Genomic DNA, 19,653 nt, shown 5'->3' with positions numbered 1-19,653 from the left:
CCTTACTGACAAACTATGGATTTGCAATGGTAGAATGAAAAATCAACAAGGTTATAAGTGGGTTCACTTCGCCCAACTAAAATAACTCCCAATGTCTTTGTGCATGTGAATCAAACAAGAAGGAAGCACTGCAAAATCTTGGTGATGTAGGTTACCCGGGTAGTTTCAGGACCTGGACGAAGAGTGGATATAATGTTGGAGAGGAAGCTCTGCACGGCCTCTGCATTGTAGGCTTTGTCTCGAGTTGTATGTACAAGAAAAATGACATCACGCTGGGTATCTGGACAGACTGCAGAGTGGAATGTTTCAGAAAGAGTCAGAACGGCATCAAATGGATTGGAGACATAAGCTAAAGGTCTGATTTTCCTTTCCCCCACTCCCATATGCAAATAATAACTGAAGAGATTTAACTTCCTATGTAGCTGCTTGTAATTCTCAACCAAAAGCTTTTAAAATCAATTATATTTTATTTTTAAATATTGCAATATTTTTAAAACATTTGTTCCAAAAGGCTTGCCATATGAATCTGAAAGATCTAGCTAAATCTACTCAAACAGCACTGAACCAAGGCAGTGTCATATAATCTCTCTGTAAACAGGCCAAGTAATATACAAATCAGGAAATCCAAAATGTAAGGTATAAATAGGATCATCATTGTTAAAAACAAAACACCCCAGGACTCCTTCTCAAAAATAGAACATCACCTTTTTCTCCCACCAATTATTAAGTGAAGCCACTGCCATCAAAGGAATTGACCAGCATCTTGCAAGCAACAGGCTCTAGAGACCCACTGGTGTCCATGGCAAACTACAGTGATGCCAAAATCACAGCATGCTGTGATGACATTCAACAAATGTTATTATTTACTTGTGGTTGAGCTTCTGATGCAAGTATGTAATTTAAAGCACCTGGTTGAACACACATAGTTTGTTATTCGTCCTCTTGAATGGATACCCGGATAAAGACATTCCTCCATAAAGAAAAACCTCACCTGTCTGGCCAGAAATAGAAACCTCAGCACCGGAGATGCTCCCAAAGAGTGGGCGAATCATAAAGGTGTATTGCTCCCCCAGATGCAACCCAGACACTCGGTGTGATGTTTCTGATGCAGGCAATGTTCGTTGTGCCTCTTCTCCACCTGAAACACAAGAGGAACATGATAGAGGATTAACACAGATAGTTTTACACAGGGCTAATAATGCAGATAGTGTGTCTCACAATATATTGGCTTGTGTGCTCATTAGCTGGTCACAATACTGCAATATTACACGGCTGCTATGGGAGCTTCCATTCTCATGGTCTTTTGGAAGCTGGTAAAAATCTGGATCTTTGGGGGTTGACTGTGGAATCATTAGCACCAGGGATTTTTATATGATTTCATTAATATCCTTTATTCAGTATTAATATCTGGAAAATACCTAGAGTCTGAATGGATTGAGGAAGTGGAAAAAACTGTATAAATAAAGAAACCCAGTATTTTATTGGATATGTGCTTATATCACATAAGATTAAGAGCCGAGGTGGCACTGCGGTTAGAGTGCACTACTGCAAGCTACTTCAGTTGACTACCAGCAGTTCAGCAGTTGAAATCTCACCAGCTCAAGGTTGACTCAGCCTTCCATCCTGCCGAGGTCAGTAAAATGAGAATCAAAACTGTTGGAGGCAATATGCTTACTCTGTAAGCTGCTTAGAGGGGGCTGTAAAGCATTGTGAAGTGGTATATAAAATTAAGTGCTATTGGTATTGCTATATCTAAGCATGAGATAAGATATTTTCCCTCATACAGTCCTTAAGGGTAGATTAGGCTGAGAAAGAGTGACATGTGTAAAGTCACCTTGCAAGCTTCCATTACTGAGGACAAACTAAAACCTGGGTTTTGCCATTGCTAGTCCAATGCTTTGAAAATATTGTGAAGGGAAATCAGAGTTCCTTGATGACTGAACTCCTGGAGGAAAGGTGTGATGTACATCAAATATAGGACCAACCTCTTGGAGATTTCCACGAGAGAAGATAGCCAGAAGCCCCAGGAACTGGAGTCCAGGACAACATTACAGAATCCTTTTGAGTATCTGTCACCTGTAAATTGGCCACCCGGCCCACAGCTGCTGAAAAAACAAAGGTAAATATGGGACAGGTAGTTTGGTCCTTGACGGTGAAAGAAAAATCTAGAGAAGCTCCTTCATAGGAACTCACACTGACGACCACAGAGAGTAGATGTCACACCTGTGATCACTTCTAGCATTACAAGGTTTAATGGGATGATTTCATTTGAAAGTAAATGGCCCAAATCACCCCGTAATAGCTGCTCCATGAAAAAAAAACCTGGGATTTTTTAGTTAGTTCTTGACTTACAAACATAATTGGGACAGGAATTTCCATCACAAAGCATGGCAATTAGTGTTGCACCTGATTTTACAACCTTTTTTTTGCCATGGTTGTTAAACGAATTGGTGCAGTTGTTAAGTGAATCACATGGTTGTTAAGTAACTCTGGCTTTCCCTACTGAGTTTGTTTACTGGAATCTGGCTGGGAAATGGTGATTGCATGAGTCAAGACACCGCAACCATCATAAATGCATGCTAGTTGCCATGCACCCAAATTTTGATCACATGACTGTAGGGGATGCTACAATGCATTATGCATCTCTTAACTATGATAACTGGTTACAAGTCAGTTTTTTCAGTGCCATTGTAACTTTGAAATATCACTAATGGTTGTAAGTTTGAGGGCTGCCTCTACCTACTACTCTGCTTCATCTACTTCTTTGGCCCTTTAGAGGTCTTTTGTGCACGCAGAGGTCACTTACTTGGAAGCAGATTGGCCTATCTTGATGTTAGTGAGGCTGAGTACATCCCTGCCAATGTTTTACCATAAATGAAATGTCATACCATTTCTGATGCTTAAAGCAGATTGTTGAGGTAGGGTGCATAAGTGTTTTACAGATCTAGTATTTATATACCAGAGATGAGTAGTATATAATACAACTATGTGCAAAACTAGTGTTATTGTCTGTGACACATCAACTTGAATATTATACAGAGAAAAGCAATACTATACATAAAAGACTAAAGCAATAAAATAGAGATAATTTCTACTGTTAAAGTTGAAAATAAAATATCCACTGTTGAAACTCTGCTTTTTGAACTACATTCTTATATGCTCTATAGACAAGTGTGCAAGAAACAGCCTAATAGCAACATTCTGGTGTAGCATCCTTATTTGGGAGTTTTCCTTCTAAAAGGTTAGACTAATATCTAGAAAAGCTACTTATGCTTTTATTTAAGCTTCCATTCAGTTTTAGGTAATACATTTAGCTTTGTGTGATGTAATTTAGGTAATACATTTAGCTTTGTGTGATGTTTAAACTTTTTTTTAAAAGGACAATTTAAAAACTCTTCATTAACATTTATTTTGAACGGATGGATTTTTTAGTTTTTAGTTTAAAAATGGAGCTGCAACAGCCAATGGAATTACATATCACGAAAGATGAGAGATCCAAATATCTACTGGTCTTTGGCAATATTAAAGAAGACCCTTACAATTACACATCAGATAAAAATATAATTTCTCTAATCTGCATGAAAGAACAACAAAACTCTAAAGAAGGTCTCTTAGCTGCAAGAAAACACAACAATGGTTTCCCCAGAAGTAGGAACCAACAGGGGCCATTGATGAAAACCAACCAGATAAGATTGGTTTATCTCTGCTTTGTCTTTAATTCTTCTTAGATATGAAATTTACATTCCATATCTAACTAGAGGCTACTCTAGAAACTTTTGTGCCGTAGATTTCTATCTCTGGATAGCAGAGAGTTAGGTTACCAGTGGTGGCAACAATGGCCACAGCTTCGCTCTCCCGGTTGCCACTCAGACTTGTGATGCGGATGTCGTAGCGCCCTCCTGGCTGCAGATCTTCAATGACATAGGTATTAATATGGGCTGGCAACAGCTGACTCCTCTCAGGCCCACCTGTCCCATGGAAAAGAGCTAGTTAATTTCTTGGATAATATAATGGGTGGCAATGATAGAGGAGGTGCATATACAGTATAGGAAAATATATATAGGAAGCGTTGATCACCTGCAGGGCGCCAGATGAGCCGATAGCCTGTGCTCCCCCGTGCTGGGCTCCATTCTAGTCGAATACGGGTTTGTGAGGAGTCAATCACACGCAGGTTTCCAACCGGTTGAATTGGGATTGCCGCTAAAAGGAAAGGTATGAGGATTAACAGTGGGGAAAATGCCAGGAAGTCTGATCTTTAACAAAGAGAAGAGATACTCTAGAAAGAACTAATCCTCTTATGAAACATAGATGAGGCCTTTGGTATGAGATAAAAATAATTTTTTTCACTTTCACTTTAAATATGATGTAAAAATATTTTTTCCACTTTCAGTGATACATAACTGTATCCTTCATGAATAATCACTGAAATATTGTCTTCTTGAATAGCATCAATAATAACACCTGAATAACCAATTATGGGATTATGAGATCATGTATCTTCAAATCTCTGGAAAATATTTTCAGAAAATAAATTCTTTCATTAGACAAATTTCTATGAGGTTCTTTGATTCTTAGGATAATTTTACAGTAAATACAATTATCAATTCATGAGGGAGGATTCAGTTTTCTGAATCTGGAACTATATATTGTCAAATATTAAATACTGGAAGCCAAACAATTGGTGTTAATTTTCCAATTTGGGCAACTTTGGAATTATCTATCTATCTATCTATCTATCTATCTATCTATCCATCCATCCATCCATCCATCCATCCATCCATCCATCCATCCATCTTTTTATCATCTATCTCAACGTTGGTTAAATGTATAGTATTAGGATCTAAACACACTAAAACTCTAGTATGCCTGGAAACAATTATGTCAGTTGAAAAGTTATGGAATGGAATGTCCAATAAAATGATTTGACTCTTTTCCCAAGCTAAATTGACATTATGGGGAAACTGTACTTTAAAAATTGGGAAAAAGCTGGAGATATGAAAAAATGGATGGAAGTTAAGATACCGGCTTTGAAGCAATTGATAGATGAAAATGAATTTTTAATATATGCTGTGTTAACAGATAAATAAATTAAAGCATTCCAGAGGCAGAATCTCCTTTATTCATAGTTGTAAGAATTATTAAGATTAGAATCTGACACACAAATATGGAAGAATAAGTCTTACGTGTTGTGACAGTAATAGACACGGGATTCCCTTCACGATTCCCAATCAGTGCTGTGACTTTTACAGTGTAGCTGACTCCTCCTTCCAGGTTTTCTAAGTCAAAGGAATTAATGTTTCCCAAGACCAGTTTGCTGCTCTCAGGTCCACCTTTAAAAGAAGAGAATATGACCTTGCTAGTGAAAAAGACGACCAAAGCCATGCAAGGTTATTACAACCCACACAAATAAGCATAGAGCTTGATCACAGCAACAAGAAGCCTCTCTTTTCCCTAATTCTACATTTCCTTTCAGCAAACAAGAAAATCTCCAACTTCGGCCTCAAAAATCATCTGTGTTTTTGATTAAATGACTGCTTTGTTTTTCACTCCTAGAATTAAGAAGCGCAAATTAAGACTGCACTGTAATAGGCATTCTCTCTCTCTCTCTCTCTCTCTCTCTCTCTCTCTGTGTGTGTGTGTGTATTCAGGTTGCTTTTAACATTCATAGGGATTTTTAAAAAATTACTTAAATCTTCATTTTGTTAATAAAGCGGTGATGTCAGTTATTAGCTTTTCAAATCCATGGCTTGTACTGTAATCCCCCCAATCTAAATTCAATTGTATAGTTGTGATAATGTAATAATTAATTCATTGTACTGATGAATTAATGTACGTACGTTTGCAAGATTTTTAAAAAGTTGCCTGAGCATTCCCTGCTTCTGTTAAAATATTCATGACTGGGAGAGATATGGGAACAAAGTCAGCCAATGAATAGGCATAGCAACTAAGTCAGCCAATGGGAGCGCAAACAGATCTGAGTCTGTGCAGAGAATTGAAACAGAAACTTTTGCAATCTGCTGATTTGTCTGCTGAAATTAAACTAACTGTTTGTGTTTGCCTGTAACTCTCCTGCCTCTCCAGGTGGTTTACTTGGAAGAACCACCTGTTGGTATTGTACATTTATTTATCTATTCTTATGTATATAAAGTAGTTAATGAATCCAACTGAATCAGTTAACTGTCTGTGCTTCTTGATTTGAATTTATGCAACAAACTGTCGACATTCCCAAATTCATTTTACAACATTTTAACTGTATATTTCACTTAATCCATCACTGAGATTAAAACTACCACCAGTGTGCTGATAATATATCAGATTGCACCAATGGATAACCTCTCCTCGGGGCTATAAATGGTTATGAAAATAAGGACACTCTACATGTCAACAACAAACAAACATTTTGTTCAAGAGGCTCACAACTTCTTGCAATTATTGTGAGGAAACCAGAAACGGAAGATCAACAAACTTTGGAAGCTTCCTTACCACTACGCTGGCTCCACACCACTCGATATGCTGTAGCCCCTGGGACACCAACCCAAGAGATGCGTACCACATTTCCCCTGGACTCAAGGACTCTGAGGCTGCTGACTGTTCCCACTGGATCAAAGCCTTCAAGGCAAAGAACAAAAAAAAAAAAAGAATGATTGGCAATATTCTCAAGGTGTAGCAAAAAGAGGCAGAGAGCTATGCATTCGCATCATCCGCAACTACAACTGGTCTCACCTGTTGTAGCTGTGGTGGTAGCTGAGCTCCCTTCTCTGCTGCCAACTAAGGCTGAAACCTCAATGAAATAGACAGTTCCAGGCCTCAGACCATCAATGGTGTAGGAATTTATATCAGCTGGTAGGACTCGAGAGATCTCTTGACCTGGAGGGGAAAAGGTGCGTTCAGGCAACAGATGGAAGCAACAGATTACTCACACAAGGAAGAAAACAATGAATTCTTACTGCTTAAAACCACCAGAGAGTACAAATCAGCCAAGGCTAATTATTCCAGGCTAATAACCTGGAACTCAATCACCCTTTTGCATTTGTACTGTCATTCTTTGATCAGAATTTGTACTCACAAAATGTGCACTAAAATCCCTTGATTAGCAGAAATGACAGCAAATATTGTTTTACGTATGCTAGCATATGCTGCCTTAAGCTTCTGAAGTATAGGTGGAATATAATAAATAAAATAAGTAATATGCATACTTTACTAACCCATTTCTTCCTTTATTTGAGTTTGTAGTAGTACAAAAATATGCTTGTTGCAGAAATGAAAATGTTTGCAACATGATTGTTTCTGGAAAATTTACTGAAATGTTTGACAAAAGCAAACTTGTAATTCAAAAATTCAAAAGTTGTAAAAAAAAACCCAAATAGGCGCATTCTTGTTGTGAGTATCTGCTTACTCAAATCTGGCAAGTAAGAAACCAGAATTTTCACATCTAACCAATAGTCTATCTATGCTACAAAAACATTCAATGGCAGGCTAAGTGTGAATAATTATGTTTGCAATATAATGCAATATAATTTGCAAGATGCAAATTTCACGGATGAAACATCTCAAATAGTTCCATGTGCATATAATGTGCATATAAGGTGAAACAAGAAGGGGAATGCTGTTGTCTTAAGAATGCAAACAAAAAAGCAGAATGAAGAAAAAAAAAAAGAATCAGCACATGGCCAGCAACAGGGTGATGGATAGTATATTACATAATACATTCCCTGATCTGAGAGATGAAATCACAGCTAATACACTCTGGTCCCCAGAGTTTCCTGTTAGCTAATTAATTTTATTCCTGACAGATTCAATAATGAAAATCAGATCACAAGAAGATACAAAATACAGATGCCTAACTTTTAATTTCTTTTCTGCTATGATTATACACAACAGGAAATCAATATTAGAAGATTTTGTTCATGAGATTCAATGCTCTGTTATTGGTTTTATCAGTACGTTAACTTCATTCTCAAAATGTCAACTGAAAATGAAATATTAACTACTTTATCTCATACAAACATATTAACTAGGTAGACTATATCAAGACACAAAGTCATTTCTTCATTGGCTACTACAGTAGAAACAAGAAGGCAGGGAAGTGAATATTCTTTTACATACTCTGAATATAAACTACTACATTGTACTTCAATGGAAGGTATACAGTTCAACACTATAGTACAAAAATACCAAGGCTATTGCCTCTTTATAATAAAATTTATTTCACAGATTGCTAGAGAATAACTAACCTTTGAGGACAAAATATCCAATTTATTTTTTCTATCTGAACTTTCTATCTGCACTTTATAATTCCTCAAATTATTCAGAACTGACAGAGAGATGAAGCAAAAAATTATCTATGTATCATCTCAATTTCTTGGATGCAATTTCTCAGGGTGTGGAGAAGGAAGACGAAGGGGACTGATGAAATCTTTCAATTTTAAATCTTCTAAGAAACAATGAGAAAATGTTAAAATATGCCACACACTGCAAGAAAGAGAAGCAGATATTTTGGCATTCAGAAAAATAGCAAGCTGAAATTGAGCTGGCCTTCTCTAATAAGAGTGCAAGTTTCTCCTAGAAAAAATGTTATTATTTTCTTGTAATTATTCATATTAAAGTAAAATATATATTTAATCTTTTATATATTAAAGCTGTGTAGTATTTTGAAATTGAAGCAGAAAAAATTGCTTTGGAGCTTATAGCACCTATTAGCAGCTCCTTAAACTAAAAACATCTTCCATTGGGGTGGCCTACAACTCTGGAGATAAGTTATGTTGTCCAAGGAAAAGATAAAGCTGCTTTAAAAAGTTGTTGACATGTCCTATGAATGAGCATCCTTGCTCATTCTAGAACACACACACACACACACACACACACACACACTTGTACACACACTAACCCAAGAAAAATAACTCCAAATTGGATTTGGCTTATATATGTAAGTATTTATGATACCATCTATATATTCCTAAATCCATATGCAAATAAGCTGCTCTCAAACTTTTAACCAGCTGTGCCACTTGTGGAAAATTGTGACAATTAAAAAGATATGAAAACTTTGAGGTTTGGCTTATCTCCAGGTGGCACATTTTTCACAGTATTTTAGTTAAAAATATGAGTTGACTGGGCTTATTTTCAAACGGGCTTAGATACAATATTAATATATACCGTGTGTAAATGTGTATAAAATCTGTTATATAATTAAAGTTTTCTGAAAGGAGAAAGTCACTAATCCTGTTTTAACATGTTTTGCATTGGGCCCACCATCAAATCTGTGCTTAAGAATGCTTACAAAATATTTTAATGTTAAGAAGAGCCTTTTGCTTAGAACTGACAACTAACTGCCTAAATAGTTCTGAACTGCAAAGAGATTAGCTTGCTCAGAGACACAGATAAACTCTAGCATTTAATCACATTACTAGAGTATCCTCTTCTAAAATTATTTGGTTTTGGCAAAGTTTTAAAAGCTTATTGGCTTAATCTTTTGAGTCCATTGACTTGCCTCAATCGCAACTGCTTTCTTTCTTTCTTTCTTTCTTTCTTTCTTTCTTTCTTTCTTTCTTTCTTTCTTTCTTTCTTTCTTTCGAGTCCCCCTTCGGGGGAAAAGGGAGGCATACAAATACAATAAACTGAACTTTCTTTCTTTCTTTCTGTCTGTCTGTCTTTCTTTCTTTCTTTCTTTTCTTTTCTTTTCTTTCTTTCTTTTTAACAGAGAGCCCAAAAAACAACCCCCCAAATAGAATATTTTTTAGTTCATAGGCAAGTGTCAAATTCTGCCTTGATGCAAAATCAATTTGAAGGGAATTCTCACTCAAGTCCTTACAGAAGTGCAGCTTAAGGTCAAATTATGTTCCAAGGTTAGCACTGGGGGAAAACATCCAACTTTCAGAAGGATCCAGTAGGAAGGCTGTAAGTTTCAGAACCAAGCTTGACTGGGCTTTATGGATATTTCAAGTCACATGGTCTGCTTGCCACCAAATTGGTATTTATTAAAAACAACTCTGTAGCATTAGAATCTACTTTCAGAGAAGGCCTTTCTCATCAAGATAGTCCTGTTTTAATCATGGAATGAAATGAAGATAAGGACATCTTCTATTTGTTACTTTTCAGTGTTTCATCCCAATTTCTTTCATATATTTTTTTTCTTTCCAAGAAAAAGCCACTAAGGAGGAAAAGCTGGAACAGCAGCACAATAATGTTAGGAATAAAGATGGCAAAAAGCTCTCTAATAGGAAGCATCCAAATATCTCAGGATTTGCATTTTGTTTTCTTCCATTTATGTTTTGGGCTCAACATTAGGCTGCCACCCACACTTCAATACTCAAGTAGAATAAAATCCAAATATATACAATTCAGCAGTTAGAGTGCCTTTTTTTGACTTGTCAAAACTCACCCTTTCTCAATCGCCATGTCACTTTATAGCCTGTGGCCCCAGGAACACGATTCCAGGTAACACGCAATTGATTGGGCCCAGATGGAGTTGCCTCTAAGTTGCTGATGCTTCCTACAGATGAACGTTCTACAAGGTCAAGCATATAGAAGATGGGACGGTGAATATAAACCATTGAAAAATAATAAAAGCATTACCATTATTTAACATAAATTATTTCACATATAGCGTTTAGAGTTGTTCTTCCTGTTTTTCCTTGAACATTTCCTCAAGAATCTATGCAACCAACTTGTTAGAGAAGGAGACATTCTTTTCAGCTCTTGGTGGGGAGCTGAGGCTGAAACATCCTACTTTATCTAAAGTCCTCAGTTGTGTTTATCTGCTTCTCCAATCCTGATCTTTCTTCAGAGCAAGGATAGAAATAAGTGCCAAAGACTGGTATTTCACAATTCTGAGTATTTAATGAGAAGCCGAGATTTGCACAGTTGAAGCAACCTAAGTTTTAAAAGACATCAGAAGGAGCACGTAATTTTCCTGCCCTTGTTACTGCTGCATTAAATCTTGATTAAGGTTTACTGTTAGGCCTTTACCAGCCATAATGACTATGTTGTACTGAAGAGATTAAAAAAAAAGGCACAATACAGTTGTCAAGAGACGGAGGCAGTTCCGGCTTCAAAAGAGAACGCACCAACTTGGAAAGTAAGGGTGGCAGGAATGCTTTCTTGGGTGCCCAACTGTGTTGTTATTTGTACTAAGTATGTGACACCCTCCTTCAGATCTTGCAACTCAAAGAAATTCTGGTCTCCGGGAATTCTTCTTGTTTCCTCTGAGCGATCTGAAACAAGATGCAAAGGAAGCAAAATCAACCTATGGTAATATGGGAAGCTTTAGTTAGGAACCCCAACCCCATCTCTCCATATAAGAGCGGAGGTGGCGCAGTGGTTAGGGTGCAGTACTGCAGGCCACTTCAGCTGACTGTTATCTGCAGTTCAGCGGTTCTAATCTCACCAGCTCAAGGTTGACTCAGCCTTCCATCCTTCCGAGGTGGGTAAAATGAGCACCCGGATTGTTGTTGGGGGCAATATGCTGACTCTGTAAACCGCTTAGAGAGGGCTGAAAGCCCTATGAAGTGGTATATGTCTAACTGCTATTGCTATTGCTATAAGTTGAACAAAAACATTATTTTTCAATACTGGGTCACATGCTCATCTTCAGATCTTTCATATTACACTTTTTTTAAATTTTATTATATCGTTACCATACTTTTATCTTTTGTTTTTTGCTATTGTTTGTTTTAATTACAAGGCACCCACAAATGTGAGATGCAAGGCTATATAAATCAAGTAAGAAAGTAAGTGGTGTGGTGTGTGTCCCCCTGAAGAACTTTTACTATTTCCCACCATTTTCGCTTTGGACTTCCAGTTCATCCCTGTTTCTCTCCACACCATTGTCCATCAAACCTCAGGCCATTTTCTCCCATATTCATAAATGTTAAGTGTTGCAAAGTGCAGTTGCCTTTTGAAAAAGCACCACTGGGACAATCATGACCTGGATCAGTGGTCTCCAACCTTGGCAACTTTAAGACCTGTGGACTTCAACTCCTAGAGTTCCTCAGCCAGCTTTGCTGGGAGTTGAAGTCCACAAGTCTTAAAGTTGCCAAAGTTGGAGACCACTGACCTAGAGGACTGAGAATCTCCATAGACTTTGCTCTTTTTTCTCAAATGACTGCAAACACACATTCATTCCGCAGAATTCTGTTACAGTACTAGGAAATGGAGAGATGCATTTGCTTATTGGATTACTATATAAATTGTGAGAGTTACTTAGTATCAAGGTTTTCAGAAATTGTGTTTTTTTACATAATGGGAAATCAAGATATTTTATACCGAAAAAACCAGTGGCTTGTTATCGCAAAGCCCAAAACGGCTTAGTGTTAAGTGCAAGCCTGACTATTGAGGTACTGTTAATTAAATAACTGATATATACAGTTATATACAAGCTAAATATAACTACTGTTTCAGGGGTGGGTTCTGGCAGTCACAACTGCCAGTCTGCTCATGGGTGCTTCGCATGCGCTTGATGTGCGCTGCGCGTGCATGCACAAGACAATAAAATTGTTGTGCACATTTGCAGAAGCAAAAATCAAGATGGCGCTGCTGCCTGGAGAACTGGTTCAGGGGCCTGGCAGGCCTGGGTCGCTGCCAGTTCCAGAGACCCAGGTTGCCAAGCCACTACCAGTTCAGCTGAACCGGTCCAAACTGGTAGGAACCCACAACTTCACTGCTGGTATGAAACCACAAATAACTACAGTATAATTAATGGTTAACACTTAAACAGTAAGCATTGTTTTCACAGCTTCAGAGATCATGGTCAGCGGCCACTAATGCCATTTTTGCCATTCCTTACTGGATGAAAGCGACACCCAGTAATTACTCAGCTAAAATTTGACATCATTCCCCCCCTCTCCTCTTAGACCAGGGATGTCAAACTCAAGGGGCAGATCTGGAAACAGTGAAGGACCAGCTCACGGTGCCTCTGCCAGCAAAAATGGAGCTCAGGAGGGCTGCGGGTAGTCCTTGAGAGCTTCGTTTTTGCTGGCAGAGCACTCAGGCCCTCACCTGACATGTCAAGTGGTCCATGACCACCTTGGCCATGCCCACTCCAGTTCCACAAGGTCAAACAGAACCCTGATGGGGCCCTCAATGTCACCCATCTTAGGCCTTAAAGAACTCCAATTAACTCTGCTGTTTTCTCTCATTTTGCTTCTACACCAAGTGACTCCTCGTTTCAAATTCCTTTTATCAACTTCTTTTCTTCTTGGGGCCAATTACTCTGTTTAATTCAGCCCGTCTCACTGAGTTGCTGTTGGGGTGGGGTAAAACTGGAGAAGGGAACATTTATGTATGCATCCTTGAGTGATACAGAATAAAGCAGGATATGAAAGAGGGAGGGAGGAAGATAGACAGACAGATAGACCGACAAACTCTTCTATATTCCCACCTATAACTTGAAAAACGGTGATCTTCCCCCTTTTTTCTTCACTAGATCCTTTTCTGCTTTGTACCGCTTGAATCCTCTTGCATCAGAATTATCTAGGCATGCAGAAGGTCCTTACCCTGAGTGTTGACAATCACCAGTTTATAAGCTGTAGCCCTGGGAACAGGTGTCCACAGCAGCCGAATGCGACCCAGTCCCACTGGCACCATGCGCAGATTTGATACACTGCCCACTAATGGTGGTCCTGCCACAGATGGACAGAAAATAGGATTACTGGAAGGATGTAATAGATGGCTTGGGCTTATAGAGAGAACAGTTGAGTCAATTCTTTGAAAGAGACAAATCTCTGGTCCTTTTTTAACATACCCACTCAAATAATTGTAATAACAATACCTTCTCATTTTTCTCCCCTGTAGTGTTGCTCTAAATACATTATCTAAGGACAAAAATATTCTCCTTATTAGAATATCAGAAGATGAATAATTCCAAAAGTGATTCCGTGTGGGGAACAAGGTAGCAAAAGAGGCATTGGAGCATAGAGACAGAGTTAACACACTTACGGATTTGGATGTTGAGAGGCACGGAATTACCCTCACGGTTGCCAATAAGAGCTGACACACGAACCACGTAGGAGACATTCTCTGTCAAATCAACTAAGTCCTCTGTGGTCTGGGACCCTGGGATCTGTCGAACCCTCTCAGTGCCATCTACAGCAGAAACCATAATAGTTGTGAACATGAACTCATAACTGAGGCTTTCTAATTCAAAGCCTGTTTCATAAAAACAAATCTTGTGATTTTGTGGTCACAGCATCAGGCTACAAAGAGACAGGAACCCGACATTGGATAAAGAGAGAGGAGGCTAAACTAAGAAGTTCATTTCCCACAAACAAAGCACTTCAGCTTTATTCAGAGTTATTTTGTTACACTCTTCTTACTTAGGTGTAACTCATCTCTGTGTTGTTCCTACTTCCATTATTCCCCAGGTACCATCACCAATAGTTATCCTTCGCGAGCTGAATGCAATGAAATTTCATTTTAACGTATGCTGATTAGTGTACCTTTAAAGTGACCTATTCTAGTCTGTTCTGTTCTATTCTAAATTCTATGCTCTCAACGAACAAATTTTGAGCGTGTTTGCATCAATGTTCCTTAGAACATCATTATTAAATCAGTGGTTCCCAAACCTGAGTAAAATAGCAAAAATTGATAAAAGTGGTTTTTCTTTAGGTAACACATGAACCCATTATCTAAACATAATAAGGTAAGGGTTCCTAGTCATTCTATTCATTCCTGTCTCTAGGGGGCAGTGCTCCTCTCTATTTCTAAGCCAAAGAGCTAGTGCTGTCCGAAGACATCTCCGTGGTCATGTGGCCAGCAGGACTAAACTCTGAAGGCACACTGAACGCTATTACCTCCCCACCCCCAACTTGCATTTTTTACATGCTTTCGAACTGCTAGGTTGGCAGAAGCTGAGACAAGTAATGGGAGCTCACCCCTAGGCGGCGCTAGGGATTCAAACTGCTGAATTGCCAACCTTCTGATCGACAAGCTCAGCGTCTTAGCCACTGAGCCACCACCTCCTTATCTAATCACAATAGGGACATTTAAATTCACTTAAAATATTTGATTCACATTGGATAAAAGAGCTTTTTGATAAGTGGCTTTGACTAATAAGGGAAAAGTTTGAGAAGCACTACTTAAATGATCAGAGGTGATGTTTTATCAAGATGCTGTAACTTGCAAGAAAATCTCCCTTCAGAACATGCTCTTCAACCCAGAAAAGCAGAAAAAAGAGGGATTTTGGAGAGGGACCAGATGCTCCAGACTATACTCTGTTTATTGCCTGGAAAGACTCTTCTTCTCCTTTTAGTACACTTCTGCTCTTCCATCTCCTCTTCTCAATGGATACTTCTGGATTTTCAGCAAGCCGCCACTATCAAGCCACTCCTATCAGCCAACTGCTCCTGTGTGCTCACCTTGCATATTGCGTACTACGATCTTATATCCTGTGGCTCCTTGGACTCCTAGCCATGATAGCCGGACTCTGTTTCCTATGGTCTCGATAATCCTCAAGTTGGAGACGGTTCCCACTGAAGGTGCCACCCCTAAAAGACAAATGTTGGCTTTCATTCAGCAAAGACGATATGAGAACCAAAAGCCTCAGCCAGGAATGTGACTAGCTGAATTAAAGGGAGCGTGAGTTTCCTCTTACTCACCTGTCTCTGAGATAGTAACTGGGGTTGCTACTTCTTTTCCATCATACAAAGTGTAGAGGGTGATATGATATTCCGTGCTGGGCTGCAGGCCACTCAGAGTGTAGCTGTTCTCATTGGTGGGAAGAGAGACAGTCTTGGGAGAATCTGCTCCTTGAAATCAATACAAGATAGAAATTAGCATTGATCTTTATGGATTTGAAAACAAATAGGTATTATCCCGATGTTTCACTAGTCTGACATAAATACTAGAACTAAGTCATTGCCTAACTTTCAATTCTCTTCCACATTAAGGCATAATCATAGTTCATTCCCCCCAATATATCAAAAGGCATTACGATATGTATATTTTGAGAGGGAAAACAGAAACTTTCAATTGATTTTTTTAAATTTAGCACCAAAATGAAACATAACAAACTATGAACATGAAATATTTGGGAATAATATAAAACAAAAATAGTCTAACTCAGTCTCTTTAGTCTCATTTTCCACCAAGATCCTTGTCACTGAACTCCATCAAACAACCATTCTCTTTAAGCCAACATTCTCAACACCACTGGTTTTCTTAAATAAGTCATGGAATTATAATAGGACATGCTGAAGGATATCAGATCAAAGAAGCTTATTCTAAAACTGACCTTAAAGGAAAAGAAAAGCTATATGCTGCATAGAAACTTCTCCAAAAGGATATCCTAGAAATATTTGAAACTGACTGGGAAAGGAACAGATTCACCCCACCACATTTATAGGTGTCCACAATCTCCATATAACTTCTCTACCACTCATTGCACAAATTTAGCCAGCTACCTGTTGCTTTTCTCCACTCCAGACGATACCCCCGAGCATTAGGGATGATATTCCAGGCAACCTTAATTGATGTTGGGTCAACAGCAATAGTCCTAAGAATCTGGGCTATTTCTAAGAGCAACAAAAATAAATAGTAAAGTTCTGAATGATCAGGAAAAGCTATTAAAAGCCTCTCAGTTATTACAATCTTTAGATCAAAGCCTTAATCATTATGAGTCAAATTTATTCAAAGAAGAAAAACAAGTAACAATCCATATCCAAATTCACTATTACAGGAAGTTCAGAACTTTTTGTAAAGATGCACTTTAGCTGGACTATATAAATAACATCCATATATTGACACGAACATAGCTAGACATCTCTTTGTTCCAACTACTATTACCAAATAATATCAGTCGCATTTTTTCTCCTTCCTTTGAATGCATAGTAAACAGTATGCCATCTTTAAACTTGAATCTGAATACTGTATATACTCGAGTATAAGCCTAGTTTTTCAGCCCACTTTTTGGGCTGAAAAAAGCCGCCTCGGCTTATACTCGAGTCAGTGAAAAATTTGCCCGAAATGGAGGAGAAAAAGGGGCGGGGCCATGCCGCTGGGTGACACTCGTGAATGGCCCAGTGCCCCTGTGAGTTTCCCCTCCCTCTGTGTCAGTTTGCCGCGCAGCGCGCACCGCACCATCCCCCCTCCTCACGTTCTAATGTAATGCAGGGCTGTCTTACGATTCCCCTTCCTCCCCCTCCTGCCGCTCTGCAACGATGTCCCACCTCCTCCTTGTTATGGCAAGCAGCCACATAGCGATGTCCCACCTCCTCTGGTACAGTGATCCAATGATAGGAATCACTGTGCCGTGTGTCATAGGAGGCGGGACATCGCTCCCGCGGCTGCACGGGACATCATCATCACAGCGGGACATCAGCATCATGAGGTGAGTGAAGTATTTCATTGAATACACCGCTAGTTTACTGTTTTTCTTTGAAATAAATATTCAAAAACATTATTGGTATCTATTTTTATTTTTGAAATTTACCGGTAGCTGCTGCATTTCCCACCCTAGGCTTATACTCGAGTCAATAACTTTTCCAGTTTTTTGTGGTAAAATTAGGTGCCTCGGCTTATATTCGGGTCGGCCTATACTCGAGTATATACGGTACTTCCCTAAATCGATTTTCATGTTCGATATCTTAATATTTAACATGTTCCATTATAAATGGAATGTTAACAATTATTCCATAGGGCATATTTTACCTGAAGTGGTAGTTATTGTAACAGCAGTAATACTGTACTACCATTAATAATAATAACAAAAACAATCATCAGCAAGTGCACTTACCTGTTTTCCTCCTAATGGAGGCCTTTGGACCTTCTACCTGTCCATAGAGTGGAGCAACAGATACTAGGTAATCAGTGTTAGGCTGCAGTCCTGTTAACAAATGGGAATTCTTGCTAGCATCCACATCAGCTGTTTGACGACCCTGACCTAAGAAATTTCAATATACAAAGCAAAAATGCAAGAAAGCTGTTAGCCATTATCCATTTGGAATATGCATCTGTAAACTACATGACCACATGGTGAAGTGAGAAGTCTACCTTTTTTACTTTCCTATCACATTCAGCAAGAGATCCTTAATTCTTTGCTTCTCATCATATCACTAGAAGTGATATTGCCATTGCCACCATACGATGTCTTTTTGGATATAGTGAACTTTTAATGCTACTCCTAACTACTTAATCTATTAATTAACTGGAAAACTAATTGTATTAACATGAGAGTATTCTAATGGTTATTTTACATTTGGTGACCCCGACGTGATCAACGTGATGTGATTTCCTGTGTCGCCAGCCTTTCACTCACCCCCGACTGGACAAAGTCTCGCAACCAGGGCCGGCCGTCAGCGAACGGAGCACCCTCCCAAATCGTGAGTATGGGCTCGGGCTTCTCGAAGGCTCAGACTGCACACCTGCAGGAGCTTCGGGATATCCCCAAATTCTCCATTGCAATCTCTCAAGCGGCAGGTCGCCCGCTTCCCTTTCCCCCGAAAAAACATTTCCTCTCTCTATTGGCTTACATCTAAGAATTGTCCCATTTACCCTGAGAAGGGCTCTCTTAAAGTCTCCTTATGGATCAAATTGGGTATTTACTTCCATGAGGAACCTCGAGCCCCGCCGGAAGTTCTCACTACTTGGAGACTTCTTGTAAGATGCCTTCAAATTCATGAGGAAGATATGCAGGGGGCTGCTTTTAAGCCCTCGGAATCACCTCCCCTGCCCCTCCTGCTAGCCAGGCGATGGCCCTCTCCGAGACCCCTCCAACTCCCCTGGCCCCTCCGGAGGAGAAGGTTTCCCCTCTCCCTTCCGCCCCTTCCCCCGCCCCGCAAGTGTGGCGTAGCGCTCTCCAAGACGCTCTGCGCGATGCTTACAATCAAGGGGACATGGAAATGGCACAGGATTGTTTCCCCGTTTCCTTTCAAACCAACGCGGCTGGGGTGGTTGTGCCTAATTATATCTCAATCCCCTATAGAGCTCTTAAGGATCTTAAGCAAGCAGTTTCCACCTATGGGGTGCAATCCCCATACTGCAAGGGACTGTTCCAAACCCTTTTGTCAGGCATGCTTCTTACCCCCTCTCAGTTTGCCATTTGGACCTCCGAATACCTTAAAGAGATTAACAAGGCAATTTCCAAGGGTCTGTCCAACAATGTTACCGCCCCTCAGCTACAGGGAGGGAATGGGTTTGATACGGGGCCTCTGCAGGCCACAGCCCCCCGGGAAGCCCTTGGAATTCTTTTCACAGATGTTTCACAGAGCAATTGATTTATAGGATCCGAATTGGAGTGGAGAAAAATGGTTTTGTGCATTTTGCAATAACAAGTGAGAAAACAGTCTCACTTGTTATTCAGAATGGAAGTTTTGATATCTTGAAAATCATTTCCTATCTGTGTAGTGGATAGTGTAATTAATGCTGAATTTTCATTCAGTGTCTGAATGGAGAACAGGGTCTTACTCGGTATCTGAGGAGAATATTTATATAACATCAAAGAGTACCAGTGAACAGATATACCTGAGAGGAGTTCCCAGGTAACACGGTATGCAGTAACTCCACTCACACCCCTCCACATCACCAGCATCCCTTGGGAGGAGATGTTCTGGGAACTTAGTTGTTGCACTCCTGCCAAATTCACTAAAGGTAGAGAGGGAAAAATCAGTCAAGATGAGAAGAAGGATGTTTCAACTATATAATTATCAATAATCCTAGAAC

The 19,653-nt window shown here is 39.3% G+C and overlaps 1 protein-coding gene across 1 annotated transcript in view; it reads right to left on the bottom strand.

Annotated features, from left to right (window-relative positions):
* The window catches only part of COL7A1 (collagen type VII alpha 1 chain), a 109,398-nt gene that overhangs the window by 72,265 nt on the left and 17,480 nt on the right, over positions 1-19,653 (bottom strand). Inside the window, exons 11-26 of the mRNA XM_032239099.1 lie at positions 19,456-19,575; positions 17,729-17,875; positions 16,398-16,508; positions 15,594-15,743; positions 15,354-15,482; positions 13,936-14,082; positions 13,494-13,619; positions 11,067-11,213; positions 10,382-10,507; positions 6,724-6,867; positions 6,484-6,609; positions 5,184-5,330; positions 4,078-4,200; positions 3,822-3,968; positions 992-1,138; positions 156-289 (exon numbers count right to left, since the gene is read on the bottom strand). Of these exons, the coding sequence (XP_032094990.1) occupies positions 156-289; positions 992-1,138; positions 3,822-3,968; positions 4,078-4,200; positions 5,184-5,330; positions 6,484-6,609; positions 6,724-6,867; positions 10,382-10,507; positions 11,067-11,213; positions 13,494-13,619; positions 13,936-14,082; positions 15,354-15,482; positions 15,594-15,743; positions 16,398-16,508; positions 17,729-17,875; positions 19,456-19,575 (2,171 nt within the window). The remainder of the gene's footprint in view (positions 1-155; positions 290-991; positions 1,139-3,821; positions 3,969-4,077; positions 4,201-5,183; positions 5,331-6,483; positions 6,610-6,723; positions 6,868-10,381; positions 10,508-11,066; positions 11,214-13,493; positions 13,620-13,935; positions 14,083-15,353; positions 15,483-15,593; positions 15,744-16,397; positions 16,509-17,728; positions 17,876-19,455; positions 19,576-19,653) is intronic.

Source organism: Thamnophis elegans, chromosome 2, assembly GCF_009769535.1.
Source record: "Thamnophis elegans isolate rThaEle1 chromosome 2, rThaEle1.pri, whole genome shotgun sequence".
In the NCBI taxonomy this organism is placed as follows: Eukaryota; Metazoa; Chordata; class Lepidosauria; order Squamata; family Colubridae; genus Thamnophis; species Thamnophis elegans.
The sequence above is the reverse complement of the archived record's forward strand: the minus strand, read 5'-3'. Positions and strand labels throughout refer to the sequence as shown.